We start from the raw sequence: 24,050 nt of genomic DNA, 5'->3' as shown, positions 1-24,050 counted from the left end.
ATATTCTTGAAGCCTTTAATATTTTGCTATCCATTTTTTACCCTCAGGAAAGCAGTACTACTGCTCAGCTACCCTTTCCTGTATGCTTGTTTCAGCTTAGTTGATTGAGGTACTAGTAGATCTCTGCTGTCTGTCATGTTTTTAAGGTTATTCAGTATGTCTTTTGCTGTAGACTGGGGACAGTTTTTTTTTTTTTTTGCATTACTCTTAAATGTCACTGTCCTGTCTGTGCCTTTGTAAAAGTGAAATCTGAACACAGTGCTAGAGATAGTGTCATCAACTGTCTCCAGACATGGGTAATTAAATGTTTCTTGTTTTCCCTTCTTTTCTCCACTCCCTGTCAGTAGGAGCATGTTGGGGGTATCCATTTCAGCATCCCAGGATAAAGTCCTGCACACTTCCTGTAGTGCCACTTGAGTAAGACTCCTGCTGTGACACCAAACTCTTTAGAAGATGACTCCCAGCCATTGCTAGACATTATCCCTGAGGTGAGAGTCTACCAGACCCTCTCCTAAGGAGATGCAAAATAGCAAAGGCGATGCCCAAGATACTAAGATAAGGACTTCAGAGCACTTCACTTAAACAAGATGAGCAGAGCAAAAGGGTTTCCTTAATTCTTGGAGATGAATAAAAGTAGGACCAGTTTTGTACGAAGCAAGGGTAATACTATGAACCAGATGGAAATGGTGGGTAGCAGCTCATATGGCTGAAACAGCTTGCAGGAAATGCCTCTACTATGAAGTTTTGTGAAAGTTTCCTTTTACACAGAGGAAGCTGTCTTTTGCACTTAATGGGAGTATTTTATTTACTCTTAAGATACAACAACCTTAGACAATAGTTATAAGTAAAGGCTTCGCTTTGCATAAGCGATATGAATGTGGAGCCTGGACCCTAATGAAAAAATATTTTCTTGTTTAAATTCTACCACTGTTATTAATTTGCTTGCTTAATCTCATTCAGGCAAGCAGCATTTGATGAGTTGGCTTCATTGGTTTGACGTATAAAAAAAAAAAAAAAAAAAAGTAGAGAATCCCATCTCCATAGAACGATTCACAGAGTTTGAGCAAGGATAAACTAGAATGATTGGTAGGTTCTGTTTTATTTTATTTTTAGAATGGAGCAGTGGGATTATCAGACTTGATATAAAGGACTGACTGCAGCCCTAAAAAGAATTTTTATTCTGTGAACCTTATTTTCCTTTGGTATTTTGTATATTTGCCCACTGTATATTTAGCAGAAATCTCTGATTTTTATACTTCTAAGCATAAGAAGAAGCTAGATGGGTGACTGACACAAAATGCTGCTTAAGTGAAAAACCCATATATACATTGTAAAAACTAACATCTGTGATAACAAAAGCAGTGCAGTTGACGTTTATGTGTGGCTGTGAGGAAACTTAGTGGGAGCAGAAGATAAAATAATACAAACCAAAGTCCAGATTTTGAGATCTCTAAACATCAATAGTACATACAGATAGCCTGAAAATATGAGTTGTTTCTTCTTTTTATTTTTGATGTTTAACTCATAGAAAATTTGTTAAAATACAGAATTCATTTGACATTTATGTTTTTAGGTGACATAAGAATGATTTTTTTTTTCATTTTGGTGTAGCATCGCATTGCAACCTGATGCAGTTTAACAGCAGCACAAGTTTTGCCCATATGTTGACAGTATGTGTATTCACAGCAAGGCCTTTTTGCTTCAGTAGGAGGTAGACATGAAGACAGACTTTCCATATCAGCAGCTAGCAATAAAAGGTTTATGTGAAATGTATTTAGAATATTAGAAGAAATGTATTTCTGAATTTACATCAAATCATTCCTTTTTTACAGGTGAGAGATGCCAGCCAGGAGCCTTGTGGTCGCCTTTCTTTCTTAAAGGAGCCAAAGACAACAAAAGGTTTACCACAAGCGGCCATCTGCAATCTAAACATCACTCTACCAGTCCAGAAAAAGGTACTGCTATGATTTTTCCAGTTAATGTAACACACCATAAGGTTATCTTTTAATTGTTGCTTAACGTGTACGGTAAACTAAATGTCAAGAAAATAGAACCTTATTTGTTATTGCTGTGTGCTTTAATCTGCCAAACATTGTCAAGTCTATTGTTCCTGTTGTGTCAAAATCCTGTTTTCTGATTGGTTCCTTGTTTAAAATTCATGCGTCTACTTATAATTCATAGGCTTTGTGCTTTCCAGTAACATTTTACCATGTGCTGATTTGCAGTGGGTTTGATTTTTATTTTAATTTTGCCAGCTTTTTGGGTTTGAGTTATTCTCTGTTAGTCAGCTTGCATTTTGTGCTCCCTACATGGCCCTGCTCACATCCTGATATTCTTTTTCCCTGCTGTCCATTACTATACTTCTTGTCTCTGCAATGCATCTTGGGACCAACAGGAAACAGAATCAGATCAAGATGATGAGGTAATACAATTGTTTGTATGTTTGTTGTCTTGTTATTGAAGTCTAGTCTAGTCTAGCAGATGTATGTATGTCCTGCTTCAGAATTCGATATCCCAATATTAAATAGTGTTATACTTAAGCTGTCTAAATAATCGGCATTTTTCCTGCTTAATAACATATTTTATGTCTCAGTGATTGGATTCTTTGCACTATTTGAAAGATGTTATCCAGGGTAGGTGATGGTCTTTCTTTCTGAAGAACTACTTTTCTTCTCATAACAGAATAAATATATCATGCACTGCCATATGCTTTCTAAAAAAAAATTAAAGATTCTCAGATGTAAGCACTGATACTGGTGGAGTTCTCAAGGCTGTCTGTGTGTCCAAAAAGCAATTATAATTTTACTGAAAAGGATAATGTTAAATAGTTGGTAATATTTAGTGTCCAAGATGATACAGAATTAACAGTAAGAAATGAACAGAGGTGTAAAGGTTTTACAGTTAAAATGCATGACCAAACTTCAGCATCACAAAAATGGAGTTTTAATATAGTACTTTTTAATAGGTAAAATTCAAATAGTTAATGTCTTAATTTTCTGCATATTTGTGCTACGTAATTAAGGCCGGGGGAGAACATTTTAGATGGCATTTTGAAATAAGGGAAGAGTCACAACTGAATTATTTCCTAATGTCTTTATACTAGATTCTTGATCTGCATTTGGGTGGCTCAAAATGTGATTTGCAAAGAAAGTATGATGACATTCCCTTTAAAGATAAAAAGAAGTGAACATTTTAGCAATACTTCAAAAGCAGCCGCTGTAAAATTTTTTGCATTGGACTGCAGAATTAACTTAGTGAAATCTGTGGAAGAAGTATTGGTATTTGGTAAACAATATTTGATTTTGTTTATAAGACCTCAAATGCATACTTCTGCTGTTTTCATCAGATTTTGTAGTGCTTCTTTTGCGATTCCTGGTGGTCAGAATTAATAAAACAGAAATTAAAATGTTCATCATAGCAATCAGTTGTTTGCTGCATAATCCCTTATCAGTAGGAATTACTGTCGGCTGCAAACATTTGTATTTCTAGCCTGAGTTGTAGAGCAGTCTAAACTCCCCAGAGCTGGTCTCTTCCCTTCACATACGGCATTAGCAGCATGTCCAGTTGTAAATGGGAGAGCAAGCTGTGCCATCTGCAATTTATTATTATTATTATGCCATACGAAGCATGCCATCACTTGGCTTTGAAAAATCCATTAGTTTCTCCCTAGTCAAGGAAATCACTGGAAAAAAATCACCAACAAATGTACCTGAAGGAGAAAATTTATATCAAAACAATCATTTTGATTTTTTTCAGATTAAGTAAAGGGAAAGTGTGGGGGATGTGGCTTTATCTTAAATATAGTTCTCTTGGTGTTCTCTGCCTTCAGTAAGGATGAGAAACAACTCTGGTTAAAAGTATTGCTTGTTTTCAAGGGACGTAAGTAAATGGATGGTTTTATTAGAAGTAGAATATTGCACACTATAAACGCAGAGACAGAAAGTTCAAACGTTGTATTGTTAGGCTTGTTTTTTATGTAGTAGGCCCCTGTGCCTGATAGTAGGCCCCATCAGGAAAAAAATGAGCATGAAAAGAAAATAGACCTTAACCATGTAATGGACAGTCCCTTGCCAAGGAAATTACCACATAGATCTTTATAATGAGTTGCTTATTTATGCTGTATATTTCCTTTACTTATTTGTGTACATACATGAACCAGAAATGTCCAGCAGGGAGTAGCCATTTTCACTAAAGTCCCAGACAAACAATCTTTAGTTCAAAAAATAATAAAATAATAGCAAATTATGACAGAGAATAAAGATTTAATGGTACTTATTACTATGAAATCAAAGTGCAACAGCATGCAGTTAATATCACCAGAATATTTCAAACAAATAATATTATATGTAATCTAGGCAAAGGCTCAGTTACATTATAAATGTGGAAAAGGGCAAATCACAGAGCATCCTGCTTCCTGGACCTATTAATCTATGTCACATAAATGACCAGTTATATTCTATAGTCCTGTAAAGCAGTACTTATTCTAATGGCTGTTACTTTTGCCAGCATGAGCTGAGCTGAAATGAAGTGAGAGTTAAGGAGCTGTGGTGTTAGAACCCAGACCCTCAAAGTGAGTTGTAACTGTATCTTTTTGGCAGTGACATCACCTCCTTTTCCATATTGCCTAACAGCAAAAGATTCTTATTTGGATTATGAAAGTTCATTCTTGTCTGTCTCTTGTACCCAAGTACAAGAGGCGGTAATGTTTACTTTTTGTTTTAGACTAAAGATGAGCAGATTTATACAAAGCTCTAAAATTCTAGGTTGAAAGGAGCAGAATTAAAATTTACCTTTGAAGACAGTATCAAGCAGATCAAGCATATGTAATATTCAGCACTTTAGTACAAGATGGCAAAACTAGAATTCAGAGTACAAATTTTGAGACTTTCATGTTTGATGTGCCTTAATTAACTACTCCTTTTTCACTGAACAAGCACCATTTAGTTCATCTAAACTGAACAGACTAAAACATGCAGTATTTTATTCTTGATTAGGTATTCATTGTTCACAGACCAAGCTTCATTTACTTCATCCACATTGAACAAGTTAAAATATATAGTAGTTCATTAAGCATCCCAGTTTCTATTTAAGCAGATAGGCTAAAATTGCTAATTTTAATTGATTACTCTGAATGCACATTATATTGTCTCTAGAAACTGCTTGTAAGAAGTTTCCAGAACATGTTTTTGTTGTTTTAGTCTCTCTCTCTCTCTCTCTCTCTCTCTCTCTCTGTATAAACATGTTGCTTTCCTGTCCACCATAAAGTAATGTTAAAAGAGGAGTACTGAAACAAGCCATGTGCCGGTCTAGTTTGACATGATAAAATGGCAGATATCAATTGGGTAATTTATAATGACATTTTCTGGTTGACTTAATTTTCTAGGTAAATGAGACATTTTAGCAAATTTCCTTAACTATTCATGCAGTAAACTTGCATGTATGGATACTACCTGTAAATACAGAATGACCTTTCTTATCCAGTGACAATGGCTCTTAATGTCTTTTTTCAGTTGACTGATTCGGGTGCTATATTTTTGCTACGTTTAACTGTTTCTTTTTCACTTTTCATCATTGTAATATCTTTTTTCAAAACTGATGCAGCAAGAATGTTATCATCGAGCCACATGTAAATATTTCTAAAGCTCAAAATATGATTACATTTGTGTTTAATGCATAAGGCGTACTTAGTAACAATCCTACTATGTTCTCTTTTGATTGCTGTCTCTTTTTTAAAGTAGGATTCGTTCATTTATTTATTTGACATTTGTTTACCGGGAAAGTCCAACTGGGCCAGAAAGTGACCATTTTCAGAGGGTGGCTGGGGAAAAAAGCTCCACAATCACAATCTTTTAAAAATCAAGTACAGATATTAAAATGGGTACTTTTCCGTTAACAGGGCAACAGCTGTCTTGGCCTCTATTCTTACCCATACCTTATTTTGAGGAATAGTTTCACAGTTTGATCAATAACACTTCTCTTCTCTTTTCCACACAGAAAAGGTTTATAAAACTTCCAATACTGAGAATTCTTAAGCATTTTTTGCACCCAAAAACGAGTACGGATGTTCTGCATTGGCTGTTTGTTCCTCATTTTGAAAGGTTGGGATCATGCTATACATGCTAAAGTTAAATTTGACAGCTGTGGTGTTTATTAATTAAGTGTGATCGAGTTGAAGGAAGTCTCACTGTTGAAGAACAGCAGTTTACTGAGGGTTTTAAATAAAAGTCACATTGCTTTTGGAATCATGTATTTTTGATGTAGAAAAGGTGACAGATGGGTGCATTACTTGCAAGAAGCAAATGAAAAAAATCCTCCCACTGCTTTAACACCTTTTAATTTTGCTGCAACGATCGTAGATGTGCCACTATCTGTGTCACTTCAGCGGATCCTTCTTTTGCACACTCTTTGTGGTTGTCTGTGGTAGACTGTTAACATGCAGGCCATACTTACAGCAATAGAAGGCTTTTGTACCCAAAGACAAAAACAAACGGCTTAGCTGTCAACCAGTCACGGACTACTCTCACAAGATTCTGAGACATATCCAGAAATAATCAGGGGCATTTTTAAAATATTACTACCACTCACTTGAGCTATTGAGATACTGACACAAAAAGATGTGAAGTAATACCTTTTCTCCAAAATTGATCATTTTGGGGGGGATGTATGAGAGACAGATCTAAAAATTTGAGCGCAAATCAGGGACATCGCTGACATTCAGGGAAGTTTGACAGGTATGCCCCTTAGGCACACACCACTTCTGCATACTGTTCCCTGCCCAGTTCAGAAATCATGAGCATGGATATCCACTTTTATAGGCACGGAGGCAGTAGGAACAGGGAGAGTTAAATATACAATAAAAAGACAGCTTTCATTACCACAAAACCGTTAACAAGGCCAAGAAAGCTGTTGCCCTGTTAACAGAAAAGTACCTTAAAATGTAATTAATACAGTTAATAATAAATTCAAATTTAACAACCAAATTAATTTAGCTGTGGTTTGATTGGCATGTTAAAGATAATTCAATCAAGTCTACTTCACCCAGTGTACCCCTTCTAAAATAAACTCCAAAGTCACTGTACCTCATAGTAAGAAAATGCTATCATTATCCTAGCATTATTATTATTATTAGACTTTTCATTATATGAGCAACAAAATTCAAGGCATCTTAGTTGTCTGTAGAAAGACAAAAAGAAATGCTGAAAAACATCTCTGTACACAGCATTCAGTATGAGTACCCATTATGATTATTGGTATTTGTTTTAGCAGCTGTCTTATTACAACAGCATTCAATGCAAAAATATACGCATTTAATAAAAAAGCAATACAAATAAGGATTTTAAACATCAATATGGGAAAAAACAGAAAGATGCTATCGCCTGCAATTGCCTTATTACTTTATTTAGCTTAACTTAGACATTTTAGCCATTGACTCTTGACATTAATTTACAAGATTTTGTCCATTCATTTAAGTGAAGTTTGAAATGTTTGATTTAGACTCTCTGACTCATAGGGGAAGCTTGTTCCTTAGGTGAGGTGAGGGAGACACTGATTGATACATTTATCCCTGAATATTTTGGCATAGAAGCAGATGTTTGGAGTGGCTGAAATGTGAGACTGGTGGATCACAGCTTATAAGGGTTAGAACCATGAGCAAGTGCGATATTTTCTTCATGTTAAGACATAGAATGCTGTATACTCCCAGTTCATCTGAGCCACAGATCTCTATGAACTGTTTATTCAAGTCCTGCATATGTTTACCATTAAAAAAATGGAAACTCAAAATGAAAACAAAACTTAAATTTCTATTCATGAGATCATTAGATAGCTTACTATTCATAGACTGAGGCAGCATTTCATATGTACAGCTGTTAAGTAAAAGGACAACTATATTATCAGATTTGTTGTATATGAAAACAAACTAAACATTGAATAAAAATTACCATTTTATTAATATCATGTATAAACTCTTTAAAAGAACTGTTTTTACATTTTCTCTTTACTATTGCAGTAGTATTTCACCATTTCTGCATACAGGAAAACACTCACTGTAAGTGTTTCTAGAGATGTTTTTCCAGGTCTGCTTGTGCATTGTATGTAAGACATTTAAACTGCTGTAGCACCAACAAATACAATTTACATTTAAATCAGTTATTATTGTTATTATTTTTATTAGCAATAGAGTTAATGTTTTACTTTTTAGAAGCTACTGTAATATTTTTACTTTTTTTTTAGAGATTATTTATTCAACGAAATGTTGATTTTAAAGTTTGGTAGTGGTTTGCTATTATATAGAAATTATACTACTTCTACCAAGGAATTATTTACTGAGAAAGAGCTTAAGTCATTACACCTGAGTGATGCCTCTAGGTGTTTCAGCAGTTACAGCCTACTGATGCTTCTAGGCATCAAATACTGCTTGCTCATATTTGCATAAATAATTCCAACAACATTTTGTATACAAAGTATTAAAAATTTAATCTTAAGGCAAACACAACTGTATTAATATTGAACTGCATTTCATACAGGTAAAGAGATATTAATTGTTCATATAATATTTATTTATATTGTCATAAATTTCCTGTTTTTCTAAATAACTTGATAACGAAGTAGTACAGACAGAAGTGCTTAGCCTCATATGAAGGCACTCAGCCAGATGAACAAAATACTGCTGACAGTATGTGTGTGACTTGTATGGTTGCTGAGATATTGCAGGTTGTTGTTGTTTGTCTTTTGGCTCCGGTCCGCTAATGAATGGCAGTAGTTTTTTTATGAAACACTGAGGTGCCAGCTCAACGCCCAACCTTCAACGAAGGAATGCCCATTTACACACGCATGTCTTTCGAACGCTACCCAACCGCAGGGAGGACATGCAGACTCCACACAGAAGGCACTCCCAAGCCAAGCCGAGAATCGAACGGGAAAACCTCTTGCTGTGAGGTAACAATGCTACCGCCGTACCACTGAGGTGGTTTACAAAATATCACAAACTAAATAGTTACTGTTTTTACTGTGACTTAAAAATTCCAGTTTAAGACCTAGAACCTAAATAATAGTACTACTCTAAAAATAGTTTGTGCTGAAATGTTTGCGATTTACACTTCCTTAGTAACTTTTATGGTTCCAGAGATACGAAAATGTGTTCAAAATGTACAAACTGAAAAATAAATAAAGCCACTGAAATACACAGTGGCCATGTCTCTTTAATGTGCAAGTAAAACTTTCACTAAATAGGCTTCTTCAGGCATCAGATAAAAATGAGAGTTCAGACATACTTTAAATAATAATGCTAAATCGCATGACAAAACTCAATTATCTAATAAAAACATCAATTGATAAAACCATGTTTTAAACTTGCTGATGTAATTTCTTGAGTAAAGTTTTTTTTAAAAAGTACCATTTAAACCTGGTGGCAGGTGTGCTTTAAACCCGAGTATCCACCACATTTCCTCATACTCAGTCAGCAACTTAATATTTCCTCCGCATAATGGAGGATACATCACTTTTAATATAGCAAATTTAAAACTATGCAACTCACCCTTATCAGCTATATGCTTATATAATGTATTCGTACTGTTTTTACACCTAATATCTGATAGATGGTTACCAATACGTTCTTTAAATTTACGATTCGTCATCCCAATATAGTAACCATCACATGCTGTACACAGTGCTATATATATAATATTATGTGTATTGCAGTTACCATAAGCTTTTAAAATGAAATTACTGTCCAAGAAAGGGTGTTTAAATGCCTTTTCACAATAAATATGTTCACATTAAGTGCAATCATCAAATTTAAATGTCCCCTTTTTTTACACTCAAAAAATTTAAATAATTCTCGGGCTGCTCTTTATAACATGATGCTTGTTTGAGTGAATTACCACACTTATAACCAAATTGAGGCAGGGAAAATATAGTGTTGTTAAATTCTGGTATATCAGCTAAAATCGGCCAATATTTCTTTATAATGCTTTGTACTTTATAGATGTTCCTGTTGTAAGTTAACATACATCTAGTTTATCTGTTACATACCTTTTCTTTATGTGTAGCGCTATTAGAAGGGGGGAAAAAACGGTCTAGATAAATCAGCATATTCAGTCATATGCATATATAGTATTTAAAAAAAAAACTAAAACTAAAATGAAGATATTAAACAATGACAACATCATTTATTAAGGTGTTTGACTTATTGACTACTGTTTCCTTGTAAAGGAGTCAAAGACACCTACTAATGGAGGGAGTCATCATAGGACTTGTGCAAGTTGTAACTGAAAAAATAGAAACATTTCTGCTAAGTGACTCAAATATGCATAGAAGTACATGGGCTTTTAATAAACAAGATAGACTTCACTAGATATGGTACTTATTTTTATGTTTTTTCATCTGTGTAGTACTTTATAATTGCAGGATGATTTATAGTTTGAAACATTACGCTTATGAGTGCATTATTAGAAACCTTTGTGGACTTGGATGTTCTTGACGTATTGTACTAAAGCACTCTCTTTTCTTTGGGGTTAGTTAGTTACTTCTTTTGATAACTTAATAAAGAGAGGACCTCTCAGTGGTTCCTCCAATTACGAGCTTAAGAACCTTTCCTTTCTTGTTTCCATGCCTTTTTTTTTTTACACTTACTTTTGGGTAAACAGGAATAGAGCGTAAAATCAGATGTTACAGAGCATAAGCCTTATTCCATTTTTACACTGATGAGGTATAACAACACAGAAATATGCTTGCTTCAAGATGACAACACTAGGAGCTGGGGGAGTTGAAGTCTGATTACTACCAGGTAGAAGCTAAGGAAAAGTGGGTCCAGGTGATCACTGGGCTTAGTGAGCACTATACTGCCTCCAGGAAAAGGTGTGTGGTATGGTTACCCGGGGGCAGCTATTGAAGGCCTTTCCCAGGTGTTGTGCCTACCAGGCACTTAGGAGAGGGGTTTGCCTTAAACAGATAACCGCATCTGGTACTGAAGATCGTAATCCTGTACTGTGACTACTCTGATTTCATTGCACCACTGTTCTACTTAGGAATTTGTGCTCCTGTGTTTCCTTCCTCCATGTGTATCTTTGGTTTTGTTTGGGGAAAGGAGGGAGCACAATCCCAATTTAATGGCTTGAAGGGGAGAGGGTTGATAGATGCATTGGACAGTGAGAGTGCTACTAGGCCTAGAAATAAAATGAAATGCTTGTCCATTTCTAGTAGTGTCCAGCTTGTTCCCCTGAGTTTGTTATGAAAAATCTATGTGCTGCTGCTTGTATTCCTGAGCCTGTGTAATAATTTTTAGGGCTGTACCTCATGTCATCTGAGATGCCTTGATTAACATAGTTGAATAAATGTATTTTTGTGTTTGATGTGGTCTTTCTGGCTGTGTCTTCTTTTTAATTGTTATAAGGAATTCTACTGTTATGTCATCATAGGCACAGTCAGCCTTATTTAATGTAAGAGATGACAGCAAATCATATCATCCATGTGAAAACAGTAATTCTTCTGACTGTGTCTGAGGCAGCAGGAAATTATATTGCCTCTCAAGGAAAGATTCAGAAAGTGATGGAATACACCACTTAGTTAAGATCCTTAACTGTACCATTTGAAACAGGCATATTCATTTACAGTGGTTGCTCTTCACTATTAAAAGTTTATAGATAAGTATTAATTTACTACTTTTCAGATGTACAGGAATTATATTGAACAATGTACGGTAATTCTAAAGACATGCATCTGGAGCATGTCTCCCTGGGCCTCCACTGAAAATGAGGTCTGTCCCAGTCGGACTTTCCCGGTAAACAAATGTTAAATAAATAAAAAATAAATAAATATATAAAAATACAATGAAGTAGCAACAGCAAAATATAATATTTAGGCAAAAAAAAAAAAAAAACGTTTTCTTAGCCCAGAAGCTAGATCACCATGCAGCATTAATTTTAATGTCACTATAGTAGCATGTAACAAATACTCATTAGTGTAGTATTTTTGGGTATCACTTGACCAAAGTGAGAGGAAGTCAGCAGGTCATGGTTATGTTGGTGGAGCATATGGGTTTATGCAGAGAAAAAACATTCCTGCAGAAGGAGTAGGTGTGTAAATGATGGTGTAGGGCTGAATGCAGCAGTTGTTTGTAGAAAAATGTATAGTGGGATTGAGATGTGTGACTAAAAAAAATCCATAGTAACAACCACCCATGGCCCATCAACTGGTTAAATATTTCATACAGCTCTGTGCAGATACTCTACATTTCTTCTGTCTTTTCTTCTATTTGCTTCAGAAAATCTTTGAAATTTTCTTTAGCTCTCCAGTCTACCACTTCCTTCCAAGGATCCTACCATTACTCAGTAAAGTAATATTTCCTGAATGTAGTTCTTAAATTATTTTTCTTAATTTGTCACTGATATCCGTACAATACATCCATTTAGTATCCTTTGCTGTCCCATCTCTCTAACAATATAAATTTCCATTCTTTCATGCCTTGCCTCATATTCCCCTTGCCATGTTGGCAGCTGTCAGTGCATACTGTCAGTCATTCTGATGTCTGTATTCTCATATGGTCTCCACAATGGACTGCAGTAATGTTCATTATTAGATAACTCGTGCAGTAGCATAAGGTTATATGCATTGTATCTTGCCAAAGATCAGACATTCAGCTAGTATACAAAATATTTGGGTACCTTCTTTATGCAGCATACATCTGTTGGAGTATGAGATTGCTGATGTAAAAGGGGAAACCCAAGCAACTAAATCCAGAACTTTTTTTGTTGATAAAGAGTTCAATCAAACACCTTGTCTACACAGCAATTTTCAGTTTCGGTGGTTGGCTCATACATCAGCATTCTGGGCAAATAAGCACCCATTTATGATTAAAAGTTGTAAAGAATTTTTGTCTGATGTCTAGCAGAAGAGGAAAATGTGCCTGTGGGAGACAAATCCCATATGAGGATTCCCACACACATCTCTTTTGTTTAAATGAATCTCACAATGTCTGTTTTTGGGAAATTTTCTTTCTTTTACCACAAATACTATCTACATTTGTCTAAGCAACCTGAATTTACATTGCATTCCAGCATTTTCTTAGCTTGCGTCAGTGTTTGTCCAAGGCTTTGCATTGTAGTAGACATTTAAATGGCAAGTACTGCATATTTGTCTGTTGAAGAAAAGAGTTAAGACATTGTTAGAGCCAGAAACATATACATTCCAAATTAATTCAGAGGTAGACATCAGAAACATATAGTAGGATGGTCCGTTTCATGTGACGGTAGTCATGCCCTGCACTCTCTTACAAACTTCTTTGGTATGGAAATGAATGCAAACATGTAGAATGAAGCTAAAGATCTTACCATTGTGTTTATGTCTACAAAATGTTACTAAGTGTAATAAAGTATGACATCATAGGAATGAGGGTGGTATCTGAGTTTGCTTCAGAGAGTTTGAAAGCGAATTACCTTAGTTTCTTTTTTCCTTCTCATTCATCAGAATGTGAGATGAGATGCACAATAGAAAAGGCGCAGAGGTCACCAGAGCATTGCTTCCTTCAGGAAATAAGTTAAACATTCAGAGTATTTATTCAAGATAGGTTATTTAAGATAGTGAGCCTGTATTAGGAGAGAACTTTGGAGAGTTCTGTCGGACACTGGCCAGGAGGTAAACACACATTAGTTGCATGGGAAGACTCAGGGACTTTAGCCTAGGCAGAATAATGCTGAATCCCTGACACCTTAAAGATCGTCAGGAAGTAGAAGCAGTGAGTAAGATATTGGTATAAGCTGTAATAAAAGCTTTATTAAGGTCAGCACTGATGACTCCTCTTTCGGAGTCAGCATTCATGGCAGAAATCTGAAAAAAGTAGAATTCATCCTTTGCAATAGAGTTGGAAATCTTCTATTCACAGTAGATGGGATAATGTTTTTCATGACTATTTAATTACTGATTTTACTTAAATAAAAATTTAAGTGATGATGGTGATGGACTGTTGTAGTATGAGAAGAAGTTGATAGGTGTGGATTCCTCAGTACTTATTTAGATTGTGAAAATGGTGGCGTTTGTTAAAGGAATGGGAATTTTCAGTGGTCTTGGGATAGGATAATGATTTGGGTGAGGTGGGGAAGAAGAATCTCAGGATAGCAAGGGAAGTCTTTCACTGTTAAAAGGTAAATTGTGAATAAATATTTTCCTCAGTAATTCAGAGATATTTTCTGGTTGTGGGATACAGGATTCAATTTCAGTATAAGATGAAAGATGAACTTTGAAAGGAGAAACAGGGAGAGTATCCAGACTTTTAGTGAACCCACATCTTGCCTGATACTGAAAGGTGCAGCTGCATACATCTCCCTTAAGTAAGTAAATAAAATACTGAAAATTAGTTGGCAGTGCTATTGAACAATAGTCTTACATCTTATCTTTCCAGCATGGAGAATGTTTTAATAAACCTTATTATGATTTTGCTATCTTTAATGGTACAAACACAAGTCTTTTCAGCCAGCAGTGAACCCTTGAAGTGCATCTAGCAATTTAAATCTGAATATGGTAGCTTAGGGGTTGTATTACCATGCAGTAATAAAACCTGAAAAGACTTGGCATCACTCAAACTGTAGTGCTGCAAGTGAACCATTGACAGCCACGGTTAAGCCCAGTGTTATGTATGCCCTGTCATTGGGCTTACTTGCATAGTTATTAAGTAAATGCCCATTTCAGATTATAAGAATTTAATATAGTAGTTTCTATCTTTTTAATCAATTTAATATATTTTGGAGCATAGCTTTAAAATCATGTATTTCATTTTTTAGGTTTCATTTATATTAATACCTTTAGCTTGTTCATAATTTTTCTACCCATTGCATGCATAATATTTTTAACATTAAATATTGATCTTTAACACAGATTAATATTCATATATTTAATATGTTTTATATTACATGCTTTATTATGCATATTTTCTATGCCTTAGTTTCATTTGACTGTCTGATAATTGTAACTTGTGCTGCTTAAAAATACAGAGGGTAAGATAACATTTATAACTGTAAATGCTATACTGTATAATGCAGGTTTTACTGAATAATTATGTGGTGATGTTCATTTCTTTTTCTCTTTGCTTTTATCAGGCTGAGAAAGCAGACAGGCGTCAGAGCTTCGTGTCTTTAGCTTTACGTAAGCGCTACAGCTATCTCACTGAGCCTGGAATGAGTGAGTTGGTTTATACTAACTGATACTAATTTATTTTCAGTGCCTGGTTATAATATAATTATTTTTTTATAATAAAACTGTAAAAATCTCCTGTATGTATAATGCATAAGCTTATTATATAAATATTTGCAATGTTTGTGCTTGTTTTGACATTGTGCAACATGCATGAATCAACATTGTTTTCCTTTGCTCAGCCTGCTCACATACTGACTCTATCAGCTGTGAAAACATGCTTCTCTGGTATTCATCCAAAACACTTTGCGTTTGATGCATTTCATTTTACTGTTTCTTTTTGACATTATCAAACAAAAGGGATGACAAGAAACAAACAAAAATATAGGTTATCCCTTTTGTTTTCCTTTCTTTTTACTTTAAAAACACTCACTATTGGCTTTATAACCGTGCAAGATTTAACAGTTTTGCATGAACAATTACAATTTGACTTTATTCTTATTGCTTCACTGTCTGTACATAAAATGCCTGCGACTCAAAAGTACTTTGAGTCATGCATGAAGTAATTTGAATGGGTTAAACTGTAGTAATTTTGGCCTGTCATTTGCTATCAAAATATCCTTCCTTATTTAACCAGCAGTATTTTTTTTATAATTCTTCAAATAAGGTGAACTTCTAAATTCTGTTATAAAACACCAGGCAAATGAAATAGTCACACCTTTGATTACAAGGCAATCAGGAAAAAAAAAACAGCACATTAGAAAGTCAATAGGAAGGAAGAGTAGAATTATTGTGTTGTCGTTTTTGTTGTCCTGTCTTTTCCATTTTTGTTTATGTTTTTCTACTTTCATTTCTGTGTTATCATTTTCTAATTTAGTTGCTTTGTCTGTCTTGTGTGTCATGCTGACATATTTGTGTTGTATGCTGGCTGAATGAAGCAGATATGATCGTCCTTTCTACCCTCATTTACTTCCTTCAGTATAACTTAAATGAATTACTGTATTTTTTTTCTGTACAATGTATGGTTTACTGATCAGCTTTCTTCTTTGGTCTCTCTATTTTAAAAACTTTTTGTTGGTTTTATGTTAAATTTTGATTTAAATATTTAAGAAACAGCTGAACGGAGTGGAGGAAGTACAAGAACACTGCTGACTACATATTCCTACAAGCCAACATTTCCAACAAGACCATTCCATGCCTGGTCAGCAGCTCCAATTACAGTCCCTGGGCAGGCTAAGTCGAGCTTTACTTCCTTATCAAGCTCTTCATCCAATACACCAACAGCTTCCCCACTAAAATCAGTATGGTCTATTTCTTCTGCATCTCCAGTTAAGTCAACCCTGGGTGCATCAACAACATCTTCAGTGAAATCTGTTAGTGATGTGGCTTCACCAATTAGAACATTTAGAACTATTTCATCACCTATAAAGACTGTAGTATCACAGCCTCCATATTCTGTTCCAGCATCTTCACCACTGATTACTTCACCAATTAGAACTCCAGTAGTGAGTGAAAGTACATCACCAAAAGGGTTGGCAACTACATTTTCTACTAGAACCTCCCCTATAACTACAGCTGGTTCTCTTCTGGAACGATCTTCTATTACTATGACCCCACCAGCATCTCCAAAGTCCACTGTTAGCATGTATACTTCAGGACTCCCTTTTAAATCTGTGGTCACACCAACAGCACCAATTATGTCTTCTCCCATAAAGACATTGGCAGTATCTTCTCCTATGAAGTCAATAAATGAAGTTGTGTCCTCACCCAAAGTTATAATGACTTCATCTTTGTCACCTTCAATGAAACATGTAACTGGTTCTACAGAACATGTGCTAGTTAATGGTGCTATTTCTCAGTTTAAGTATCCTTCTGCTTCCCATTTGATATCAACAACTACTTCTGTTATTCAGGAGAAAATGTCCACAGCTATAAATATGGCTACTTCTGCTTTCAGCATAGTTACTGATGATATTGGGAGACCGTTGTCTTCTACTCCTGTAATGTCATTTCCTTCACTTAAGCCAGTCGTAACACCATCTACTTTTCAGTCAATACGTACCCCAACCACAAGCTCATTGTATTCTCTGAGAACCTCAGTGTCTGCAACAACATCATCTGTGACTTCATCAACAATTACAGTGCCAGTGTATTCTGTTGTTAATGTTTTGACAGAACCACATTTGATTAAATTACCAGAGAGTACAACATGGACAAAAACATCTAGTGCACTTGTATCCCCAGTTAAAACATTAACCACAGATGTGCACACACAGTCTCAGCCAGTGTTAAATCGAAATCTATCCCCTATCAGATCTTCACTGTTTCTAGCACCGTCAGCCCTCAAGTTGTCAACAACATCATCATTGTCTTCAAGCCAAGAAATACTGAAAGATGTAGCTGAAATGAAAGAGGACCTTATGAGGATGACTGCAATATTACAGACGGACACAGCATCAGCTGACAAAGCTTTCCAAACTGAAGCAGTTAAAGAAGTTAAAATAGAAGATGAGGAGCCATTTAAAATTGTTGAAAAGGTTAAAGAAGATTTGGTGAAAGTCAGTGAAATCTTAAAGAAGGATGCAGTTCCAGAAAGTAAAGAACATGATACTTTGTCCAGAGAAATTGAAGACAATACCATTAAAGAAGACTGGGTTGAGTTCAGTAAAAATGAAATTGAAGAAGCTAGGCAGCAAGCAACAACTTGCCACCCCAGTTTTGAATCAGAAATGGTATATGTAAAAAGCAAAGTCCAGCCTGAAAAGGATTTTAATTTGGCAAGAGTAGTTGATTATTTAACAAATGATATCTGCTCTAATTCACTAGGAAATATGCGGTACAAATCTGATGATGGAAGAAAGGAAACTGATGAGAAACAAAAAAGGATCTTGAAACCAGCCATAGCTTTGCAAGAACACAAACTTAAAATGCCTCCACCATCTATGAGGTCATCAGCATCTGAAAAGGAACTTTGCAAACTGGCAGATGCAATGTTTGGCTCAGATGCAATTTTAGAGTCTCCAGATGACTTTTCTCAACATGACCAGGACAAAAGCCCCTTATCAGATAGTGGCTTTGAAACAAGGAGTGAAAAAACTCCCTCTGCCCCTCAAAGTGCAGAGAGTACTGGGCCTAAACCACTCTTCCATGATGTTCCAATACCACCAGTAATTTCTGAAACAAAAACAGAGGTAGTTCATGTTATCCGTAGCTATGAGCCTTCATTAGAAGAGATTCAGGAATCCAGGTCTGGAGAACAGTTGTCTTCAAAACCCACACATGCATTTGCAGAACCAGAGCAAACACCTATTGGATCTATTAAAGACAAAGTAAAAGCTTTTCAAATTAAGTCAAACTCTGAAGATGATGATTATAAATGCATTTTAAATAAAGGTGTATGTGTCAAAGAAGAAACTCACATTACAACTACAACCAGGATGGTTTACCACACACCTCCATGTAATGATGTTAGTTCTGAAAGACTAGAAGAAACAATGTCTGTTCATGACATAATGAAAGCGTTCCAATCAGGCAGGGATCCTTCTAAAGAACTGTCTGGTTTGTTTGAGCACAAACCTTCAGCTGCATCAGACATTCATAAGGCTACAGAACCATCTGTAAGACATACAGAAAAGGACACTAGAATAAAGCCAAAGGTAGAGAGAATTATAGAAGTACATTTTGAAAAAGGTAGCAAAGCCGAGCCAACTGAAGTTGTTATCAGAGAAACAAAAAAACACCCAGAAAAAGAAATGTATCTTTATCAAAAGGACCTTGTTCAGGAAGAAAGTGATAGAAAAGAATTTATGACAGAAAAACAGGATGTTTTCCAAGTGGTAATTGATGATCTAGGACAACCAGAAGAAGAGGAACTGACAGCTGAAGAATCACTCCCTTCTTATCTGGAGTCTTCAAGAGTTAATACCCCAGTTTCTCAAGAAGAAGATAGTCGTCCAAGTTCAGCACAGCTCATGTCTGATGATTCCTACAAAACGTTAAAGCTTTTAAGCCAACATTCAGTAGAATACCATGATGATGAGGTGTCAGAACAAAGAGGGGAGTCATACAGGTTTGCTGAAAAAATGTTACTTTCTGAAAAACTAGATGCATCTCACTCTGATGTGGATGAATCCATAACAGAGCAACTTCATGTTTCTGGAGTAGATTTTTCAGGCTCAGATAACCAGCATAAACAAAAAAGAATGTCAACACCAAAGAAGGAGAACTTCTCCAAGACATTCAGAGATACTTCTGAAAATAGTTTAGGAAAAATGCCCAAAGATGAGCAATATGATAAGGTAACAGTTTTGCATTATACAGCTGATACTGGTAATCAAAAACATGCAATGTGGATGCGATTCACTGAGGACAGATTAGACCGTGGCAGAGAAAAATTAATTTATGAAGACCGAGTGGACAGAACTGTGAAAGAAGCTGAAGAGAAGTTAACTGAAGTATCACAGTTTTTTCGTGACAAAACTGAAAAATTAAATGATGAGTTGCAGTCCCCAGAAAAGAAGCCATATCAGCGTGAAGGAAGTGATATTTGCTCTGTTCGTAGCTCTCCAAGTAGTAGTCCTGAAAAGCTACAGCGTTCTGAGGCTTTGGCATCGGAAAATGAATGGAGTAAATTAAGACAATTTGACCAACTTGCTGGAAAGCATTTTTCAAGTTCTAATGAGAGAAAATCAGTGAGCTTGCCCAATAGTCCTGAGAGAAGAATAATCACAAAAGTGGCAGAAGATCACAAACACAGCTTCCAGCAGAGTGAGAACTTACAGCAGAAAGCAGCAGATATCCCACAGTCATCTTTTCAACTGAAACAATCAAAACTCAGTTCAATTAGATTAAAATTTGAGCCAAATGCCCATGTAAGTACTAATGAAATTTTAAAAGATGAAAAGAAAGAGAGTCAGTCTAAAATTCCAGTTAAAAAAATTCAGGAAAGCAAACTTCCAGTCTACCAGTTTTGTGCAGGAGACATCACTCAGAAAACAACAGAGTACTCCAGTAAAACCACTGATTTGCAAAAAGAGACCGTTGCAATCAAAAGTAAGGGAAAGGTGGCACAGGCAAAGGAGACTGCAAAAGAAGAAAAACACATTCCAGTCCTACAAAACCAAAATGTAGATGCAGGCTTACTTGAGCATGTTTCTGGGTTGGGTAAGGACACATTATTTAGTAAAGAAATAGACTCACCAACTAACATGCTTAAGGAAAAAAAGATATATAGAACATGGGAAACCTCTAATATTTCTAACCATAAAATACAAAATGAGAAACTAACACACGTACTTGTTCGCGATTCCATTAATGAACCGGTTAGTTCTAATAAAGAAGCTGACAAACTGAGAGTTCTAACTTCAGTTGCTGAGAAGGGACATCCAAGTTTAGTTAATGGTTCTCTTGTTAAAGAAGCAGGTGAATGTGTAATACTACCATCAAGAAAGGTCATATATGCAGATCTTACAATTCAGGAAGATGCTGACTCTGAAACTACTGCAGTAAGAGAGATGTCTACAAAGAAAAAAGATACTTTGCCTGTGTCTCACACATCACATATCCCTGTTAGGGTTAATGAAGATAGAATAAAAATAGCATCTAAGGCTTCAGAACATAGCTCTAATCAGGTCAAAGAGAAAGAATCGGAAGCATTACTGAAGTTATTGAGAACAGATATGCACAAAGACAGTAGTTTATTAAAGGAAACTGAAGAAGCTGTATGTTCAGACAGCAATCAAAGACTGAAACAAAAAAATAACATAGGTCAATATCATACTCTAGAAGAGTCTAAAATAGCCTTAAAAAAAACACTGGACTCTCTTGAGCTTAGTCCCATAAATGACTGTTCTGCAAAGAAGGTGCTTGACTCTAGCTCTGTTCAATACTTACAGAAAATTGAGGCTTTATCAAATGTGGATAGCCTTAAAGAAATAAAAAATCTGCCTGTTTATGTAAGCATTTTGCAGGTTGGAAAGCAATGTGAAAAAGAAGTGCAACAAGGAACTTTGAAAAAAATCATAAGCCAAGAGACAAGGACAGTACAAGAAACAAGAGGCACAGTTGCTGTTAAACAACAAAAACAGCCACCATCTCCTCAAGCTAGCCCCGAAGATGATACCTTGGAACAAGTTTCTTTCATAGACAGCTCTGGAAAAAGTCCAATGACTCCTGAAACACCCAGTTCAGAGGAAATTAGTTATGACTGTACTTCTAAAACACCTGATTCTTTAATAGCTTATATTCCAGGCAAACCAAGCCCTATCCCTGAGGTTTCTGAAGAGTCTGAAGAAGAGGAAAATGCCAAATCATTATCAGTTAAAGAAAAGCAAACTGAAGCACTCAGAAAACCTGATGTTTCTGTGTCCAATAAAATGAAAGAATATTCTAAGAGGTCAAAAGATAGCAGGGTTGCGTATATTGAATTTCCCCCGCCTCCACCCTTAGATGCAGATCAAACAGAGTGTGACAAGAAGATCCAGTTGCCATCTTCTGATACTGAAGTAGAAATGATAGAAGTAAGTCTGCAAGATGAACATGACAAACATCTTTTGGAGGAACCAGTCATAAGAGTTCAGCCACCTTCTCCTGTTCCACCAGGAGCTGATTTAAGTGACTCAAGTGATGATGAATCCATTTTCCATCCAGCACCAATAAAAAAATACACTTTTAAGTTAAAAGAAGAAGAGGAAGATCAGAAAGCTGCTGTAAAATTCAGAGCATCAGAAACAGATGCTGATAAGAAGAAATGTGCTCCTAGTTCTGAAAGACCTGAAGATCTTGACCTTGTTTTAGATTCACCACAGAATAATGATGCCCAAAATGGAAACAATGACCAGTCTATCACTGACTGCTCAATAGCAACTACTGCTGAGTTTTCACATGACACTGATGCTACAGAAATTGATTCCCTCGATGGTTATGATCTGCAAGATGAAGATGATGGTTTAACTGAATGTAATTCAAAAATTGTAAATCAGACAACAGAAAGTAACAAAGACAAATGGGCAGCTGAAGGAATAATGAAACAGACTGACCGTTCCTTTAGCCAAAGTAAGCTTGAAGTTATAGAGGAAGAAGGTAAGCTAGGGGCAGAAGAGGAAACCAAGTCAAAAATTCAAGCATCTGAAAAAAAAATAGACAGTTATACCGATCACAAAGCTGGAGCACAGTTCTTCACTTTGGAAGGCAGACATCCAGACAGGCAAGGATTCCCGGATACATACTTCAGCTATAAATTAGATGAGGAGTTTGCAACCCCATTTAAGACCGTTGCTACAAAAAGCCTTGACTTTGACCCATGGTCTAGTAATAGAGGCGAAGATGAAGTATTTGAAACAAAATTAAAAGATGATGAGCCTAAACCTTTTGGCTTAGCAGTAGAGGACAGATCTCAAGCAACAACACCTGACACTACTCCAGCCAGAACTCCAACAGATGAGAGTACTCCAACTAGCGAGCCTAACCCCTTCCCGTTTCATGAAGGGAAGATGTTTGAGATGACTCGCAGTGGAGCAATTGACATGAGCAAGAGGGATTTTGTTGAAGAAAGACTCCAATTTTTCCAGATTGGTGAGCATACTTCTGAAGGGAAGTCAGGGGACAAGGGTGAAGGGGATAAAAATACATTTACCACCATTACTCAATCACCACTAGGGGAGAAGGTACTAGTAACAAAAGTACAGGCAGAAGCAGAAGTACTTCCAGTTGAGAATAAGCATGCATCGCCTAGTGGAGAGTGTTCAGAAGTGCCATCTAGTGGTAATTCAGTAGAAAAAGCATCTGTAAATGCTGCTAAGGTTGATTCGAAGTTACGAACACCTATTAAAATGGGTATTTCTGCTTCCACTATGACTGTCAAGAAAGATGCTGGGCTGGGGGAAATATTAGACAATAGGGTTGATACTGTAATTTCAGGCTGTCAGGTTATAGACAATAAAACATCAGTTCTTTGCACAGATATAAACACAAATATATGCAATGAAAGCATTAGAAAGAATGAAAACAATTGTCGTCATATCGATAATTTTAATAATAACAACAATCTAGATTTAAATGTCATTCCAATGAGTGACAAAAACAATATTATAGTGTTGCAGGCACAGCCAGAACAGATCATTGTGGTGCAGAAGGTTACCCGGGTTGATAATGTAACATTGAAAGAAACAGCAACAAAAAAGGGAGTGAAAGATAACAAAGAAAGATTAACGGGCCGTCAGAAATCATCAGATTTGGCAGGAGTTAAGTCACAATCCAGACTTCCAGTAAAGATGCCTTCAACAAGAGGTAACGTTATCCAAAGTAGTATGCCAAAAGCACCATGTAAATTAAAACAGCCTTGTAGAGATGATAAGGCAAAAAGAACTCATGCTGTTCAGTGTTCAGAAGCAAAGTCTAGAATCCCAGTTAAAAATATTAGTAGGGCTAATATTATAACACCTGTAACATCAAGGAGTGTTTCAAAGCAAGGACAGGTGGCGAAAGGAAATGCTAGGCAGCTTCCATCCAAGCTACCAGTAAAGGTAAGATCTAGCTCTAAATTAACTTCCTCAGTGAAAGTAAGTAAAGATCAGCTTAGTGAGGTGTGTAAACGATCTATTGAATATTTTAAGGGGATTAGTGGTGAAACTTTAAAACTTGTGGATCGACTAACTGATGAAGAAAAAAAGATGCAGTCAGAAATGTCTGATGATGAGGACAGCACATCAAGAAATACATCATTGTCAGATGCTGCTCAAGCTGGCCAGCTTTCCATTTCGTCGAGGTCTACTAGAGAAATGAGGACAGAGGCAGCGGCTTTAAAATCAAAGAGTGAAAAGGTCGACAGTGAGAGAAGGAACAATAAGAGGACTGGTGAGAATGAAGGCAGTCAGGTTTTTGGGGCTCTCGTGGCTCACATCGTGAAGATCAAAAGTAGTTTGTAAACT

The 24,050-nt window shown here is 36.0% G+C and overlaps 1 protein-coding gene across 7 annotated transcripts in view; it reads left to right on the top strand.

Moving 5' to 3' along the window:
* The window catches only part of ANK3 (ankyrin 3), a 2,432,060-nt gene that overhangs the window by 2,084,901 nt on the left and 323,109 nt on the right, over positions 1-24,050 (top strand). For 4 of the 7 annotated variants that reach the window (XM_044056400.1, XM_044056402.1, XM_044056401.1 and 1 more), the window contains exons 36-39: positions 1,833-1,955; positions 2,396-2,422; positions 15,090-15,171; positions 16,234-23,976. In XM_044056400.1, the coding sequence (XP_043912335.1) occupies positions 1,833-1,955; positions 2,396-2,422; positions 15,090-15,171; positions 16,234-23,976 (7,975 nt within the window). The remainder of the gene's footprint in view (positions 1-1,832; positions 1,956-2,395; positions 2,423-15,089; positions 15,172-16,233; positions 23,977-24,050) is intronic. The other 3 variants (XM_044056405.1, XM_044056404.1, XM_044056406.1) reach the window with 1 other exon arrangement.

The sequence above is a fragment of the Protopterus annectens genome, chromosome 14.part0, assembly GCF_019279795.1.
Source record: "Protopterus annectens isolate FY-2018-M chromosome 14.part0, PAN1.0, whole genome shotgun sequence".
NCBI classification, from domain to species: domain Eukaryota; kingdom Metazoa; phylum Chordata; order Ceratodontiformes; family Protopteridae; genus Protopterus; species Protopterus annectens.
The sequence above is the reverse complement of the archived record's forward strand: the minus strand, read 5'-3'. Positions and strand labels throughout refer to the sequence as shown.